Source organism: Protopterus annectens, chromosome 3.part1 (genome assembly GCF_019279795.1).
Source record: "Protopterus annectens isolate FY-2018-M chromosome 3.part1, PAN1.0, whole genome shotgun sequence".
NCBI lineage: Eukaryota > Metazoa > Chordata > Ceratodontiformes > Protopteridae > Protopterus > Protopterus annectens.
This window is the reverse complement of record NC_056732.1, coordinates 349,195,688-349,215,069: the sequence shown is the minus strand read 5'-3', so window position 1 is coordinate 349,215,069 and position 19,382 is coordinate 349,195,688. Positions and strand designations below refer to the sequence as shown.

Genomic DNA, 19,382 nt, shown 5'->3' with positions numbered 1-19,382 from the left:
AGACACTGGATCCCCTTAGAATGACACCAGAAACTTAGCCAATTGTTGAAATCAATCATTTTCTGTTTGTACTGTGGTATCATTCTGGGTGATGGTAGGATACTGCTCAGGACTAGGGACATACCCGCCTGGGCTACACAGTTTGAGAGCTCCTCCATGTCACTTTTCATGTAGTCCAGGGAAGTACATCTGAAAGCTCAGTCATGTCTCTCTTCATATAGCCCAGTGAAGTATGTCTCAAGTCATTCACCTCCACATGGACTATGATGGAGTCATACAGGTACTTGTGGTTGAGTGACTTGAGTGCTTAAATGACTTGATGGATCCTGGCATCTGACAGGCAGCTAACCGTAACCAGCTCCTTATCCTGCCTGGTGAGAGGAACATCCATGTGTCTCACAGTGGAGTCACCTATGACCAATACATTAGGTTTTGTGGTGTTATGCCTTGTGACCATAGGCTGATGTTATACCTTGTGACCATAGCCTGATGTTAAGCCTTGTGATCATACCCAGCCTTAGGCACAGGACGACTAAGTGGCCACCTACGGTGCCAGTCTAGCAAGGGTGCTTTTCCAGTATGTATGTATGTATGTATGTATTTATTTATTTATTTTTTTGTAGCAAAGAAATGGCACCTTCAAAACATGTTGAATGACTGCAGGAAAAAAACTGAAGAGCAAGACAAACTGTGAGGAAAAAGGAAGAAAAATGTAATCAGGATGGTGTGGTTACACCAGCATGGAGGCACTGGCTGGTGGGGGGGGTGGTGGTCAGGCACTATGGAGCCCTTTTGCCAAGAGCACCAGTAGACCAAAGGCCGACCCTGCTTGTGAGCTTATTTGTTGAGACACTGGTGTATGTGTTATTACGTGTTGTGGTTGTTTTTTTGCATTGTTATGTGTGTAAGTGGTTTCCATTTGGGAAGTATCTGATCTTTGATAAGTTACCAGGGAAGACCTCCGCATATGTGGGTTTATGTGTCATGTCCTTATTTAGTGTGTGAAGTGTGTGTGTGTGTGTGTGTGTGGTTGCGTGTGTGCGCTAACAAGCTGTTTGGCATTTGATTTGTCTGTCTGTGAGAGTCTTGCCTCCAATTTCATAGTGTAACTACATCCCTGGCATTCATTTCTTTTTTTGTAGTGGAGATTTAAATTGATCAGGTTATAAATCCAATACAATTACTTTCATCTTTGCACTACAGGTACAACTGTAGGTGATTGGAGAAACAGAAAAATGAAGGAAGCTGATGAAGGCTATCGGAAAAATTGTTCCAAACAGGGGGACCTAAGTGAAAGAAAGTTCTGTTAGTACAGACGAGCAAGAAAAGTGGGATGATAACAGTAAGGGCAGTGGAAGCTCTAAGAGCCCTGGAATGCTGTTTCACAGCAGTAAGTCAGTGTAGGCTCTTACACTGGTCCATGAAGAAGAGTTTACATAAAATAAAGGCAACAATAAAAGTATTGGCAGTAAACCTCCTTCCTTGCTTGATTTCAAGGCAATGCTGAAGCTTTCTGCTGGCTTCACAAGTTAAACAAAAAGTATAGTTTTGAAGTGTTTGTAGTTACTGTGGGTTTTGGAAGAGGTGGAGCCAGTAATATGTAAAGAGTACTTAAGAGTGGGCAGCAGTACACCCCTTCCAGATGAAAGCCAGCCCTGCATAGCTAAGAGGTTGCTAATGCTATTATATACATAGAAGAACTCTACTTCCAACATTCTGGATGTGAGTGGAGAAGATAAGGAATGACTCAAGCCAGATCCCCCTGTATTTTATGGCCTGCACCAGATTCAGTGGGATACAGGTTCCAGTAGTTATTGCACATACTAAAATGCTCATACGTGTCAAAGGCCACTGCATTGTTTTTTCTTTTTTTTTTTTTTTGAGCTTCATTTTGAATCATTTGAACTCACAATTATGATATAATTGGACTTGTATAAAACTGAGTGAACTACATTTTCCAGATCCCACTACACCACCAAACATCAAATTATGAACGGTGCAACTCTATTATTTGTCCCCAGTGTGGCTGATATGGAATACCAGGGGAGGTTCTTATAAGTGTCATATTCCAGACCTAAACAACATTAATACTGTAAGTTTGTGATCTGTAAACCAGTAAACCACTTCAACAGAAACAACTGATCTTCTTCAGCAAAACTGTGTGTATGTATGTGTGTGTGTGTGTGTGTGTGTGTGTGTGTGTGTGTGTGTGTGTGTGTGTGTGTGTGCTTCCTGAAGAAAAATGCCGAGTTATGGCTGCCACCCTACTTTTTTATAAAACAGGCTTTTCTTACAAATAGTGCTTATGGATTCTGTGTATGTCCTGGCTTTTGCTAAGCCTCTTGTCCTGCTCTACCCATAATGTCTGCATGTACACCACTGCTGGTTTTTACTTTATTACTGCCAGTTATCTGAAGCTCAAGCCCATTAAAACTGAGACAATGATTGTGCATACAGCTGTAAGGCCTTCTAAACTTCTTCATTACTGTCTTGTGCCTTTTCATAATGGGAACAGCTTGGAGTTTTTTTTTCCCCTGAGATGAGAGATGTAGGAGTATTTCTGGATAATGTGTCATCAGTTAAGGAAAAGATATCAGAAGTTCTAAAATCATTTTTTTATTAATGCTAAAACACTGCCCAAATGAAGCACCTAACAGCAATACAGAACATTGCTGGAGCTCTTTCATGCACTGGTTCATCTCTCTTGGATTTCTTGACAATAACCTTACACACCATCAGCTTGTCCAGAGCTCCACAGCTAGGATGTTGTTTAACTCATCTCATTATGTACACATTATACTGCTGCCAGAGTGCTGGAGGTGGCTAGGGTTGCCATCAACATTCTGTTAACATATTAAAGTCAGCACTTAAACTGGGTCCCACCGACACCAAAGTATGGGACTGCTGGTGATTCCTAGCATTTACCTTCAGATCTCTGCTACAAAATCACTTGCTTACCCTACTCTGCTTCTTGAAATTCACTGCCTTTACAGTTAACAACATGCCTTATTGAGGCCATATTTTGAAAGTCCCTAAATACACAACTTTTTAGAAGTGTATACTTAAATAATTGATTTTAAATTTTAGCCATTAAAGTAATACTAGACCACTTTATACTTTGTAATTATTTTATGGCTTATTTATTCTCCCTTTGGTATCTTACCTGTAGAAGCATTTAGGCTTAAACACTACACTTTAACTAAATCTGTTGTTAGCCTGTCACTGGAAGTATAACACTGCCTTTAACAGTTATGAAAAAATATGTATTTAGAGCAGAACTGCAACCTTTGAATAAGATGTTAGTCCACCAGGTAAGGCTTCATCATCATAGCTGAAAGTAAATGTTTCAGTTCTGACTTAATGTTTACTCTCTGTGTGGAAACTGCATTTTCTCTGTGTCTACATAGGTTTTCAAAGGGCACGCTGCTTTTTTTGGATCCATGTCACAGGATCATGGATAGACCATCAAAAGATAAATAAATAAAAAGCCATATGACACTATCATTGAAAAAAATCAAAACATTAACAAAATGTTTCTCTAGGGGAAGGCAGGCCTACTTGTGCCCCAAGTATTATTAACTCCATGGCTGTACAACACTGGAGAAAGACAACTTGCATCAAAAATACAATCCACTCGTCTGATTTGCTGCACTTAAAAACACGAATAAATCAAACTGCAACGCCAGCTCACACAAAGTTAAATACACCTTTGACAGCTGTGACAGCCAAACCATCTAATTTAACCAAAAAAATCAGAAAACAGATACACAAAATGGTGTATCTACAGTAAAAGAAGAAAAAAAGGAAGAAAAAGAAAATTGAAAACACCTACCATTACTGATAACATCATTCAGTGTACTTAATGCAACAAAGCTGACTTCAATGAAAGTGCCATCAACAAAACACATGACCCTCTAATCTCCCACCTTCTAAAAACATGTGGATTTGAGTGGCTATTCTTTATATTATGCATTTACCCTTACTACTGAGGCCTTGGTCAGGGCTGCAAGGCATCTGTAAAGATCTAATTTATGTACATTGTTAGCAGCAAAAATACATATTTCTTTTATTTATGCATGTTTTATTAATGTAAGGAAAAACCCATGGTCTCCCACCCATAGAATTACATGCAACAGCAACAAGTCTATATGAATGTTCTACAAAAATATCTGGTTACCTGAACAGTGATTACTTTACTTGTGGCTTTAGTTTATCTTAGAAGCAAAGAGGCACAAGCAATGAATATCATACTCATTGTCTCAAAACCCAAAAAAAAAAAAACAGCTCTGTATCTGTAAATCACTCAGAATACAAAATGTAAATCTTCAAGGCTATCAGGGGAAGTCATTGTTACAACATAACTTAAGTGTCTTGTTTCAGAAAACTAAGTAATATAAAACTGCTTTTTAACTTCTTTTTTTTTTTTACCTTATATCTTTTCTTACAACCAGGAACTGGGCAGGCAAAAGGCTTCTCATCACCACCATTCATACACATGGAACTCAGGATAGCTTCAGAGCTAATGGCACTTTCTGTGGTCCAGGACTCATCACTGTCTGATTCTTCATACTCAACCTCTTCTTCATCATACTCACTACCTGGGAGACAAAAAGGAATTGCAAAGTCAGGAAGGTGCATTAGCTAGAAGACATCTTCAGCACTATAGAGCACTTCAGTCAAGGTTACATACAATGAAAAAATTCCAGCATCTGAAAACACATTTTCTTTGACTACAAGACCACTGCTAGACTATCAAAACAACACCATCTATTCAGTTACTTTTATTAATAAAACATCTCTTAGTTCATTACAGCATCAATTTCACAGACATTATTGCACTAACACACCCCAAATGTTTTTTCTCCTATTCGTTTTGGTGCCTCTCCGCTATCTCCTGTATTCTGGTACACCTTATCTTGCTCTGTAGCCATGATGGACAGGTCAAGAAGTACTAACATGCCACCATCCTTACAGCAGATAGAGACATTTCTTCTTAGCCTACCAATGTCCCTACCCAGGGCATGTAGTGACACTAATGTGGTTCATGTGCAGTTGATCTTACTGCATACTGCTGCCAAGTCTCAGCTAAATCCCATCCGCCACCTGGGACTGTGGCCAGGCAGCAGAAGCCCCAAACCCTCTCTCCAATAGAAAGGCAGGAAGTAAAGGGCATCTCAGTCCTCCTTCCCGCTCCTCTCCGGGTCACCATCAGGACCCCACTCTCAAAGACTTGAAAAAAATGACTACACAAGTAGAAGAGATGCTCACTCCAATGCCATCTAAATGGTATTTTTAAGGTCTACACAAGTACCTTCTGCTTTATTATCTGTGCTAAGCCTAACATTCTTAGCACCAGTTCATCACCGGCAACCCACTTGTTTTAACAGTCACACGGAACATGGACAGCAGAGATGCATTTTGGTCCCTTGTTACTAAACACACCATTAAAGCAGCCTGACACTCTCACTAACATTTATTCATTTATGGCAATCCTTAACACATGACCCGAAAGACCTTTCCTACAGTACAATCATTCTTCATGCAGAAGGCACTCTCCTATAATCTGCTTCCTTTGACACCAAAAGCATAACTTTTATTGTTTTACTCAAGGCTCTTCAAAGTTGATTGAACACCTAGAGAAAAGAAGAAAAGCAGTCAAGTACAAACCAGTGATATGAATGCATAAAGAATTTATAGACCCGCTCCCTCTGCACTTGACAAAGATGGGGTCAGCCACATCACATAACAAAATGAGGGATTCAGCAGTAAGAAGGAAGGCTAAACTTATCAATACCATTAAATGGGAACAGGAAAGTATGGCTTACAACTAGTTTGGAAAACGACCAAAAGATTTGACGAACAAAATAAGTTCTATATTGCCCTTGTTTCAGTCATCTCTCAATTTTGAGTCATAAAATCTATTCTTCATGATTTGTCACTTATCTGCAAACTGTGTAGATAATAAGGAAATATGTACTTGTGAGATTATTCACCACATAGGTTGGTACTAGGCTATCGGCCCTAGGGCCTATACAAGTCTAGCCATAACAATTCCCTGGCTATTTCTTCCCACACTATTTACTTCCCTGGACCCCTGTCTAGCAGAGTGACTGACGTGATCCCTGGGGTGAATTTCCTTTCTCCCATCCAATCATCAAGGTTCCTTTTGAAAAGGGCAAAAGAGGCGCTCTGCTTGACATGTATGGGCAGTCTATTCCAGAGTCTGGGGAGTCCCTGGGTTAGGAACCTATCCCTCCAGCATGTTTTGTTTATTGTGATAAGATTTAGATCCCTGGAGCGTGTGGCTCTGAGGGATTGGGATTTTGTTAATTGTAGCATGTCCAACAGCTCTGGGTTTGACATGGCCTTGTATGTTAAGCAGAGATCGCCTCGGAGTAGATGATATGCGACAGAGTATAGCTGGAGTTTTTTAAGGTGGTCAGCATAGGGCATCTGCTTTAGGCCTGTGATTCTTTTAGTGAGGTATTTATGCGGCCTTTCCAGTTGTTGCAGATGTCTTGAGAGGTACATACCAAATGGGGTGTTGTATTCTATAACGGGTCTAATGAGGGATGAGTACAGTGGGACAATGACCTCCTTTTTTCTGGATGAAAAGTCCTTAGTGATGAGGTGTCCACATAGAAGGATTTCCTGACTGTTGTGGCGATGTGGTTATTGAAGGTGAGACCACTGTCCACCTGTGTTCCTAAGTCTCTTATCACACTTTCGGTGTTTAGTGTACTGCCACCTATTTGATAATTCACGGGTACATGTTTTTTCCCAAAGGGGATAACTATACATTTCTTGGCATTGAGCTTGAGCCCATGGCTCTGGCACCAAGCATCTGTTTCCATAAGGCCCTTTTGTAGAGTATCCACATCACTTGGGGATTCAATAATGGCTCCCAGTTTGCAGTTATCTGCGAACTTTGTTAACCAGAGTCCCTTAGCGTTGGCCTGTACTTCAGAGAAGTAGATGCCAAACAAGAGAGGTCCCAGGACAGAACCCTGAGGTACTCCACTTGTCACTTGTCTGGAGCTGGATTTGGAGTCAGCTACTTTTACAGTGTGGGTTCTGTCAGTAAGCCAGTTGGCAACCCATCGAGTGACGTAGGGATTAATGCCCAGCTTAGTAAGTTTATCTATGATTCCAGAGTGAGGGATGGTGTCAAAGGCCTTGGCGAGGTCCAGATAGGCTGTGTGGACTGCCTTACCCTCGTCCATGACTCTGGAGACTGATTCAAAGAAGTCAATACGGTTCAAGAGACAAGATCAGCCCTTCAGGAACCCAAACTGGTTGATATGTAGATCTTCAAGACCAAGATCAAGGTTGATATGTAGATCTTTAATCAGGGCTTTAGAAGGGAGTTCACCACTTCCATTTACTATGCATATACCTCGGTGGTCATGTGTACAAGACCAGCAACATCCATCTTAAACCAATGTCTCCTTAGCATGGGTTACATGCTTAGCATAACAAATTCCAGTACTTCCATTTAATCAGACCACACACATGCTCTTCTATGTAAAACAAAAATCAATATGCTATAAAAAGCACTAATTAGAATGTTTCCAGTTTACTAACTTTTGCACAGGTTAACACACACAAAGTACATTAGTTATGTTCACATAGCTTGTGGGAAGACTGAAGGAGAGGGAACACACTATTCTGCATAAACACATTCCAGATCTTGCTGTCCTGGCTGGAACATTAGTACACCTGCCAACTGCCAAGTACGGACTTCTTCCAGAGACTCAGTGATCTCAAAATAAGGCAGGACTTGTAACTTTTACAGTTCCTGTCTACTGAGAAACTTGATCTGGGGCAAGTAAGCCAGTGGAATCTATGGCTAAAGCAACACAGCACAGAACTCTCTTGTGCAACTTATCCAGAACTTTGAAGTACTTATCACCAAGGTTGAGAGTTGTTGTACTCTCTGGGTCATCTGCTTCTGCTGACAACACAGATCATGTAAGTCTTTTTATCATATTAGTAAGAGTTATATGGACTTCTTACGCAGCAGTCCAAACATACCTTTTATCTTCTCTCCTCTCCTGAAGCAAAGAAAACAATAAATCAGCACTGAGGATATAATGTGCCTAAATATTTTTTCCAGTATAGTTTGAAAGTCATTCACATCTCTGAAGAGTTGAGCTGTCATTCTAGGTACAGGAAATCTGGGATCAGGATCTTCCAGACTGTATAAACCGCATCCTTTATGTATGGCTTCGAGAACTGACCCAAGATTCCATACTTTCTTGGCTAAGATAAGCACTCAAACACTTCTTGCTATAAAGGAAAATACCCTGGTTACTCTAATATTTGCTTCATCACTCCAATGGTATCATCAGAGAATTGGCCATCAGAAGAAGAACAAACAAATGAGTAATCACCTCCTTGTTTGCTTATAAAGGAAGGATTCTAGAGTTTTCAGTATCAGGGACCAATGACTCTGAAGTAGGGGACAAACACATACTTTTAAGAAAAGCAAGTTAAGGAGAAATGAAAGGAATATGACACTGCTGATATGGGTGGATGCCAGTGGAGTGGAACATAATATATCTGGCAATTTCAGGTAAATGTGTAACAGGATCAGCAATGAAGTCAGCAAATTGGTACTTGTGTTAAAATATTCCTAGGCACCTCTTGCAGCAAGCTTTCATACATGCAGCCAATAATCTTCTACCACACTGAGGTCAGCAAGTCTCAGACTGAGTGTAAAAGAATGACCATGAGCTAATGTGTATTAGGCACTCTTGTGTTTGACCTGGCAGGTAGCACAGTGCAGTGTGACCTCACTACATAGTGCAGCGATGTAAGGCAGACTTTAAGGGAAGTACAGTTGTATAAGTACTTACCATAATAGCACATGTCCTACTGATCACTTTTGCTGTATTGCAGACTGTGTGGTTATCTCGCCAAATAACCTGGACATCCAACTGGAGTACAAAAGCCAAAACCTTCCATAGAGCCTGTGATGCCCCTGCTCTGAGCCAGTAATCACGGATCCTGAATCTGCACCACTGACACTGGAGAGGGACGTTCACTTGGAACAAAAATGGATACACACTGTATTTCCACATGCAGCTCTCTGCACCAATCATACGTTCCCTTAAGAGCACACAGGAATCTCTCCTTCTCTCTCTCTCTCAAAAATAACACAGATGGACAGATTCACACAAATGCAGAAAAACAGTACTTAACTAATCTCACTATATTTTCCTTACTGATCTAAAGAATTACTATTCCTTGGATACTTACTAAAGCAAGGCAAGATGAAGTGGGTGAGTTGTCTTGTTAGTTCCAAAAACAGACTGTCCTGAGACTTCTGTCTCATCTAGCATTAAAACATCATTTCAGTGCAGGATTACAGAATGATATCACACACATCTGGTCATCTGACTTCTGGTTCCCACACTTCCCCCTTTACTAGCAACTGAACCAGAATCTAGCACACGTGTCAATAATACACACACACATAGAGCTTTGCTGAGATGTTTTACAGTTTCTGGAAGTCAAAAAGACACTTCAACACTTCCACCCTTTTAGGGTAGCAGTTAGTTAAGGACAATACAGCAGGATTCCTAGTCCTTGTTTTCACAAACATTTTGTCTCTAGCTGCAATCAGAACTGTAAGACATAATTTTATGGCCTACCAGGTAATTTAATTTCAGACTGTTTTTCAAAGTTAGTTGGACTGAGATTACCCTCTTCTCTTCCAGTATTCTCTGTTACGATATATTCATTTCAATAGTTAGCATACAGTCTGACATACAGGTATACTTCTTTTTCTGTCCAGCAAGACCCACTGTTGGTACATTTTTTAACATAAGCAACTTTACAAATACATTTTCAGCACAAGCACCTATATAAATCAGTTTGATATACAAATAACATACAGTTCTTTATAAAATTCCAGCTAGCTATGCTGGCATATGTTACATCTCCACTGCCCTGCTTCTCCTGGCATAGCTGGCAATACCTCATACCATCGCAAAGCAATATGACCTAAGTCTGTGGGTGTAAGGGTACATAAGCAGACATACAAGCATAAAAGCTTCAGAATATCTCAAATCCAGGAGAACTAGTGATACCAAAGGGTACAAAATAGGCAAAGGTTAGCTAAGAAGGGAGAAGCCAGAGAACAACTCTCCCTCAGTCCTTGAGAAAATACTGCACAAAGTCTACTTAAAACCAAAAACAGGGATAGAATGGTGGGAAGGAGTATTGAAACAGTGATTAATAAAACATCTACAGTTAAAATAAGTTCTTACAAATGTACTATGTCCTTCTTCAGATTACTGTTGCAGTATTCCAGACTGTTTGGTGACTCCCGAAGCTTAGTGACTGTTAAGAGTGGATAGATCAGGCATAGTGGAACTGTCCATTAATCCACAGAGAGCAGACTGGGCAAATGAGACTCTGTGAGTTAGAGAAATCATCTACCTTATAGTGTTTGGTAAAAGTATGTACAGAAGACCAAGTTGCTGCTTCTTGCTAAGGAATTTCATTAAAGACATATACACTTCTAGACTGGTTAAACAGTGCAACTCCCTTGAGTTACTCCAAGTCCAACTAACTGTAGGAAAGACACCCTCTACATCACTGTTAGCTACAGGTCCCCCACCATGAACCACAAAAACCACATAGCCTATCTGGACCTATCTGAGTCACTCTCAGTACAGCCAACTACCCTGGTCATGGGTGATTTTAACCATCCTTTCATCAATTGGGTAACATATATGAGCAAAAATGCTCTCACCCAAAGGTTCCTGGACTTTAACACAAATGCTCTGGAGCAGATAGTCAGCACTCCCACAAGAGACTCTAACATCCTTGACATAGTGCTCACTAACATGGGAGTCACTGCACCACCCCATGTGTGGAGCCCTCCCTGGTAAAGTCCGATCATAAAACTAGGCCTACTTTACAGAAACAATCACTTCCGCTCTCCTTCCACCAGACTAACTCTCGCCACTACCTACCTACTCCCGTCTCTACTGTATGGCGCTCCTCTGCTAACTAATTTATCTTCCACACTCACCTCCAAACTGGAAGTATGTTACAATAATATAGCCAGATTCGCCACAAATGCAAAATCCTCCTCTCACCACTGCACCTCCCTACACTCTCTAAACTGGCTTGAACTCCCCAATCTACTTAACCTTCACCAAATCACCACAGCACACAAATTACTGTTCCAACCTACTAAATGTCCTGCACTATCCAATATTCTGCAACCTTATAACCCCCTCAGACCCCTTAGATCTACCCACCAAAACTTGATCATCATCCATAACCCAAGCGCCCTGCTGGGCAGCTTCTGCTATCTTATTCCCTAGCTAAAAAATGGAATGCTCTGCCCTCCACACTGAGGACCTGTGAAAACCTTAACTTCAAAACTCAACTTCATTCTTACCTCTATCTAAACAGGAAATGCAACTGTACTCTTCCACCCATTCCTCTCAAGCTCTCCCCTCCCTTTACCCCAGGCTAACCTTCTGACCTCCCTAACCTCACTGTAAATTAATGATTATATATATAAACAAACTGCAAAAGCTAGCCACGATTCTATATGCCTGTTTTCACTCCTGAAGCTAAACTGTTCATCTCTTTTCTCACTCCCTTGAATGCTACTTGCTGCTTGCAATCCTTAACTTCCTTTGTTATTAATCATGTAATAAAACTTTGTATTGTGGAACTTTCTCCCCAAGCCTCCACTGAAAGTATTCTGTAATTAAACTTTAATGTCTAGCTTTTTCCCCCCGAGCCTCCACTAAAGTAACCTCCCTAAGCCCTGTGAACTAAATTGTAAATATTTTCTTTTTCTTTAGAATGCTACCTGTTGTTTGTAATCCTAACTTTCTTTGGAACTAATCATGAAATTTTCTTTGTAATTAATCATGTAATTTTCTTTGTAATTAATCTTGTAATTTTCTTTGTAATTAATCATGTAATTAAACTTTGTATTGTGGAACTTTTCTCCCCAGGCCTCCACTGAAAACAGGCTCCCCAGGCCCAGTGGACTTCCCCGGTCATCAAACTGGAATAAATAAATAAATAAAGTCTTGTTTGAAGTAACAATCGTACCTTACCCACCCCCAGGAGCAAAAAGGTTAAAACATTTCTCCAAAGCAAACTGTAGCCTACTGAGTAATGGCATCAGTAGTTTCAGACCCCCTGCCCACACTGACAGCAATGACCCATATGCTGAGGTGCACACAAATGTCCTATATAAACACCTGTATAAATGTATAGACTCAGCTGTACCAGAACAGATCAACTCAAGATCCTCATGAAAAAATAAGCCACCCTGGTGGACATCCAGCACAAATAGGTTATACAATAAGAGAATGAAACTGCTGTCAAAAAACAAGAGGGAATGGTCCCAGCAAAGGAAGAACTCTCTCCAAAGCATAAACAAGCAGATTAGACATCTTATAAAGTCATCTAAAGCTAATTACAAAACTAAATTGGCATATCTAGCTAAGGTAAATCACAAAGCATTATTTAGCTATATTTGAAATATAAAAGGGAAGGCCCAGCTTTATGCTGAACTAGCTGTGGATGGTACTACTTATACTGAACCTGAGGAGATCGCCAACCTGCTAGCAGACAGATTTGGAGAAACCTTCACACCCTGTCCCCACCAGTCATAGCCAATAACATACCTGTCACCAGTCCTCTACTTAGTATCTTCAGAAAGCAAGTCTTAGCCGCACTTTCCAAGGCCAAAACACAGCCCGTATGGGATCAGACAACTTTCCAGGCTGCTTATTAAATGGTCTAAAACAGGAGTTAGTGGAACTGCTGAGCACACACTTCGATCTCAGTCTAAGCAGTGGCTTTGTCCCAGCTGAGTGGAAAACAGCAACTGTAATCCCCTTGTACAAAGGGGGTACCTCAGCTGACCCCAAGAACTATAGACTCACAAGCCTAACCAGCCTTATCTGCAAGGCCATGGAGAGAATCAAGATGGATCCTATCAACAATGATATAGGTGACCTTCAAACTCTTAACCCGACCCACTTTGGCTTCGTTAAGAACAGATCTTGCCTGCTAAACCTGGTGGACTTCTTTGTGAATGTCACCAAGACTCTGCATGAAGGCAAAACAGTTCACACTGCATAGCTTGACCTAGCCATGGCCTTTGTCAAAATCCCTCACTCTGGCATCATTGAGAAATTTACCCAGCTGGGGATTAATCCTTATGTCACTAGATGGGTTGCCAACTGGCTCTCAAACAGAACACATACAGTCAGAATTGGGGATGCCAACTCTACTTGCAAACCTCTTACCAGCGGTGTTCTACAGGGATCTGTGCTAGGCCGCCTACTGTTTGGTATCTATTTTTCAGAATTCCAGGCAAAAATAGATGGCCTATGACTTACCAAGTTTGCTGATGACTGCAAACTGGGTGCAATCATCGAAATCCCCAAAGATGTAAACATACTACAAAATGGGCTTACACAGACAAATGACTGATGTCAAAGCCACAAACAAACTAAACACAACAAAATGCATCATCATCCCTTTCGGCAAAGGAGAAACCACGTGTTAATTGTAGCATTAATAATATCCCCCTAAGATCAAACCCAGTGGTGAAAGATTTAGGAAAGCAAGTTGACAGCAGCCTTAATTTTGATCATCAGATGTCTACGGTAGTAAGGAAGGCCTTATACATTGCACACCTCATTAGCAAGGGTGTAGCATCCAAAGCTAAGGGGGTTATAGCTCCCCTGTACACATCTCTCATCAGACCAGTAATAGAGTACAATGCTCCCTTCTGTATGTACCTCACCATCTGCAGCAACTGGAGAAACCTCAGAGGGCTCTCATCAAGAAAATTTAGGGCCTACAGTACATGACCTACATGGACAGACTGAAGCCCTATCACTTTACTCAGTATCATACTGACTGCTTAGAGGCGACTTATACTTGGCTTACAGAGCAGTCTCAGACCCTGCCTTGATGAAGCTGCTGCACATCAAATGGGACAAGATTCACTCACTCTAGGGATCTTAACCCAGACTGCGATATTAACAGGACAAGCTGGAGAGACAGATACTATACGTCTCCCAGAGGCTGCCATTCCTCTGGAACAAACTCCCAGTTCATGTAAAACAGAGCTCCTCATTGACCCTATTGAAGAGTAACCTGGACAATTGAATGGGAAACCATAAATTTATACTAGGGGTTTCACCCATGTCTCTCTTAGACAGGGGCAGTCAGTGCTGATCTTAGATTCATGCACAAATAGACTATATATTTTGGGTCATAATGGAACAAGGGTATAACGTGGCTAGGCCTGTAGTGACCTTAGGGCCAATAACCTAGTAATCTCCTGTGATCCTATGAAAATGCCTTGCATCAGCCATTGACTTTTGCACTCCCAGCCTTACTAACCTCCAAGCATAATGGTTAAGGCGTTTACCTTACAGACACAAGGTGCAGGGTGCAATCCTCACATGGGGTAATTGGCTAGGCATAAAATGGCCCACAAGGGCAGTTAGCCTAGTAGTAATCTTTGAACTTATTTATTCAGCATATTCTATGAACCTGTGCAGAACTCAGGGAATTCAATATTCACATATCTAAAGGACCTGTAAATACAGGCACCCTCTCAGTAGATTCTTCTACAGCATCTCAATTCTGCTACCTCTTCTCTGGGGTTCATGATAAACTTTATTTATTTATTGATGTCTGATTACCTGGAAAGTACTACTAGGTAGATGCCCATTTTAAGAACAGTGATTTTACAATCTTCAAAAGTAATACAAAAACATCTACAGTTCAAATAATTATACCAAATTACATATAATGTGAAAACATTGGTTAAGAACAGATACAACTTATATGACAAATATTTAATGTTTAGAGAAATTTTAGCCAGTTTGTGGAGAAATTAATGGTAGTTAGTATAATACAAACAGGAAATGCAATATCAGGTGAGAGAAAAACAGAGTTATGGCATATTTAGAAAGAGAATCAGAGAAGACCAATTGATTGAAGCAAGAAACTGAGTGAAGAATGGAGAGTATAGAGGTATAAGGTATTAATAGGTACGTGTTTGTATTTAGGGGATATAGTTTATCCTGGGGTTGAGCAAGAACAGAGACAGATTTTGGCTAGGAAGTCTTTCAGAGTGGTTTTAAAGGACTAGAGGGAGGGTATTGGCCTGATGGATACAAGTAAGGAGTTCTAAGCCTTTGCAACATGGTATGAGTACAGACCATACCCAGTAGATTTGATAGGCTTGAAGACAGTAAGGAGTTTTAGGTCATTGGATCATAATGACGGACTGGGAGCATAGTTGTGCTGAATGGTATCTAGTGCTGGACAACAGATGGATGCTGGATAATTTTGTAGGTGGTAAGAAGCTATGTATATGTAAGTTGATAGGGTAGTTCTAACCAATTTAGGCTTTTTAGTGGTATACAAGAAGAAGGTTCTGAAAGGGATATTAACTACAGATTTAGCCACATTATTATATTATTGTTTAAGTTTTGATTTTTGTGATACCTGGTTGAGAGCGGAGGAGATGAGTAGTGACAAGTGTAGTTTTAGTTGTCTTAGTGACACAGCTTTTGACTTTGTAAAGCATCCCTAGTTGTTGGGGAGAGTTTTTATGTAACTTTGTATATGCAAGCTAAGTTTAAGATTATCATCCACTATCATCCCTTAATCATTTGCTATGAGAAGTGATTTCAATAGTTGCATTATTAAGAGAGAGGATTTAATTTTTTTTTTTTATGGGAGAAGCATTTGGGAGAAAAAGTAGTAGTTTTTTTGGAAGGTAAGCATGAGTTGTGAGTTACAGAGCCATGTTTCAGTGACTGTTAAAGCTTTCTAAGTAATTTATTGGAGATATGCCAGGTTGTCAGATGTGCTAATGAGTGTGGAATCGTCTATGTATTGTATTAGGGAGTCCTACTGTATGGATGTGTGGAGGGTGTTGGACAGAATCTTAAAGAGGAGGGGATGAAGGATAACGTCTTGTGGTACACCAGTGGTAACCGGGAGGTATGGAGACAGGGTGGAGTGTCATTTTACTTAGTGATACCTATTGGACAGGTAGCTTTTGATCCATAGAAGGGTGGGCTGAGATAGACATAGTGAGGTCATTTGAAGTAGAATTTTGCTGTGACAAACTGTGTTGAAGGCTTTAGACAAGTCCAGAAGTAAGGAATAGACTAGTTTGCTGTTATCTCTAGCTTTATTGACAGTATCTATACAAGTTAGAAGTGCAGTGCTAGTGCTATTGGAGGGATGGAAGCCATGTTGTATAGGGGATAAGAGTTCTTCCTGCAGGAGATACTTAAGCAACTTTATTGAATACAGTTTTTCAAGTATTTTAGAGAGGAGGATAAGATCGCTATAGGTCTAAAGTTGGTAATGTCTGTTGAAATTCCTTCTTTGTGTAGAGGGATAATATGTGCTTTAATCCAGAGTAAGGAAACTTGGGAATCCCAGACTGACCTATTTATAATGATTGAGACAGGATAGGCTGTTTTTTTTAATATCTTTATTGAATTATCAGTTGTGACATAGGCAAACTTACATTTATATGATAGTTTACATTTACAGACTTCATTTATTCAGGTGGTTATCCTGCAGGTGACTTCTATGGCATTGTTTTGTGGAAATGTAGATGATTCCATTGTCCTACTCATAAAATCTCAGATTACTCTGTCCAGTGCTTTTTCTACATCAAGACCCACCAGTAACAGTAGTATTTTCTTACATTCTGCTTCCGTCTGGATCATCAGATAGGCAAGGCTATTGGCTGCTATTTTAAGATACTCACTTGGATGGTCATCAGCTGAAGTAGAGCATGGTTTGAGTTTGTTTAAGAGTAGTTTTATAAAGGAAATGAGCACAGGTTTGAAGATGAAAGTGAATGTGGTGATATGTGGCTGTTGGGCAGGGTATACTGTCTATGAAATAACAGATAAATTCTGTTACAGTTTTGAGTGGTGAGTTATTGGGATAGGGGTTAGGTTTGAATTGTTTGCCAGGATGTAAGATTTCTTTAATGGCTGACCAAATTGTTTTAGGACTGTGTTTACTATTCTTCATAAAGTTGTTACATTATAGTCTTTTGTCTTCATTTATTTGCCTTTTAGTATGGTTGCACAGCATTCTGAAGTTTGTGATATTATAATTTTAGATTTTTTACATTCTTTCCATGTTTTTTCTGTATTCTGATTTAGCATTCTACTCCTTTCGGATAGACAAATTGCATTATTTGTTTTTAGTCCCCCAGCTAGGATGTGCTAGGCTATTTAGAATTTTCATAAAAGTTGTATTAAATTAATTTACACCATTATCTAAGGGGAGGATTGTTAGGATGTTCCAGTTAGTAGATGATAGGGTAGTAATGAACATGTCTGGGTGGATGTGTGAATTGTTTGGTTGTATAGATTAGGTGATGGTCGCCAAGAGAGTCTAACATTGTACCTGTGATGTTGAATTTGCAAGGGTCTGACACTAGACTAGAGTCCAGTCTAATAAGGAATTTGATGTTCTGCTATAATGTTTAAGCCAAGTTTCACTTAGAGCGATAATATCAAAGTTGTGTTGGGTAATCCAGGCATGTAGTTCAGTAGTTTTATTTCTTATGCTTCTAATATTTATGGTTGCAAAAGTTAGATTACCGGAGTTAGGGACTGATCATTGTGAGTGGTGTGTGAAAGAAAATTATCTTGATGCTGGGGCCAGGATCAGGGTGAATGTTTCCTCCTCAAAAAATTCCACACTGAATCCTACCCAAGATCTGTTTTTTTCTGGGATGCAGGCTAGACACAGGCCTCATGTAGGTCTTCCTATCATAAGGGAAATTACAGGCATTCTCCAGCTACTTTCAATATCTCCTGCCTGTTCAAAGTTGCACTCTAAGGGAAGTTCTCAGGACTCTGGGATTCATGGAAGCAATCATACTCATGGTGCTCTTCAGAAGATATTTCAAATCAAACGGCCAGCCCCAAATGGGGGAAAAATAACCCTTTATTATAGAAAGACCAGTTTCGGCCCAATGAAGCCTTTATCAATGTATAACAAACGGTGCTTTATAAAACATTGAAGCACCACACAATATCCAATCGCAGACAATACCTAATTAATAATTAATTAAATTTGCAAAAACCATTGGAAGAATTTTTGTTTTTAAATAAACCCTTCACCAAAAAACATAATGATTCAGTCAAGACAGAATATATTGCCAAAAAACAAAAATGATGCATAAATTATTAAGAATTACAGATGTTCATTTAGACCCAGTGGAAATAATCCAGCAAGTCTGATTATCCAACCCTTTTCTTTTCTAGTCAGTATCTCATGCCATCTGGCTTTAATAAGTTTATGGCCACCTACTTTGTCAATAATAGTAAATTGGAAATTAGCATTACTGCGCACAAGAGTATGCTTGTACAGAGCATTGGTAATAACTTTAGTTCTCATATTACTAAGATGTTCTGAAATGCGTAACTTCATAGGTCTGGACATTTGTCCAGTGTGGAATGCAGAACAATTACAAACAGGCAAGTAAATAACCCAATCACTGCTACAATTAGTCAAAGATTTAATTTCAAAGACCCGTGGTGTGTTCTTACTACTAAACTCCTTAGTTTTTACCACATGTTTGTAAAAACTACAATGACCACAGGGGAAACACCCCCTCAAAGTTGTACCATACAAGGTACATTGAGACCTAATACTGGGAAAAGAAGCACGTTTATAAAAGTAACCTCACAAGATGACCCCTCCACTAAAAGAAAAAAGCACACATATCATCCAGTATTTGTCCAAGATATTCATCTGCTAATAAAATATCCCAGTGTCTCTGTACAAGATTAACCAATCTCTGGGTATTTCTGCCAAAAGTAGCTATGAACCTAATATTAGTATCATCCCTATGATCATGATGATGGTACGTCAACAATTTTTGTGTGGGTATTTTGTCAACCTCATTTTTAACTAATGATAAATGAGTTGGAGAATACCCTCTTTCCATAAATCTAGCCATTAGGTCAACATTATAATGTAATAAATCATCTTCCTTTGAGCAAATGCGTTGAATATGCATGTATTGAGATTTTGGGATGTTTCTGATAATGTGCCTTGGATGACAGCTGGATGCATGTAACAAAGAATTAGAGTGGAAGGGTTTCCTGTATAGAGATCTAATGAGTACCATCCTCCTGTTTACTTACCATAACATCCAAAAAGGAAATAGACATCCTATCATAATTAACTGTAAAATGGATTCCCCATTTCTTGTTGTTAAGATACTCTAAAAAAAATATCATCCAGCAATCATCCAAGAAATGCCTCCATATATCAATTTGATCCATGAAAATATTATGATTATTATCACAAAGCAT

The 19,382-nt window shown here is 39.7% G+C and overlaps 1 protein-coding gene across 5 annotated transcripts in view; it reads right to left on the bottom strand.

Moving 5' to 3' along the window:
- JAZF1 (JAZF zinc finger 1) overlaps window positions 1-19,382 on the bottom strand; it is a 1,846,146-nt gene that overhangs the window by 229,858 nt on the left and 1,596,906 nt on the right. For all 5 annotated transcript variants that reach the window (XM_044066805.1, XM_044066806.1, XM_044066808.1 and 2 more), the window contains one exon: window positions 4,429-4,598. In XM_044066805.1, the coding sequence (XP_043922740.1) occupies window positions 4,429-4,598 (170 nt within the window). The remainder of the gene's footprint in view (window positions 1-4,428; window positions 4,599-19,382) is intronic.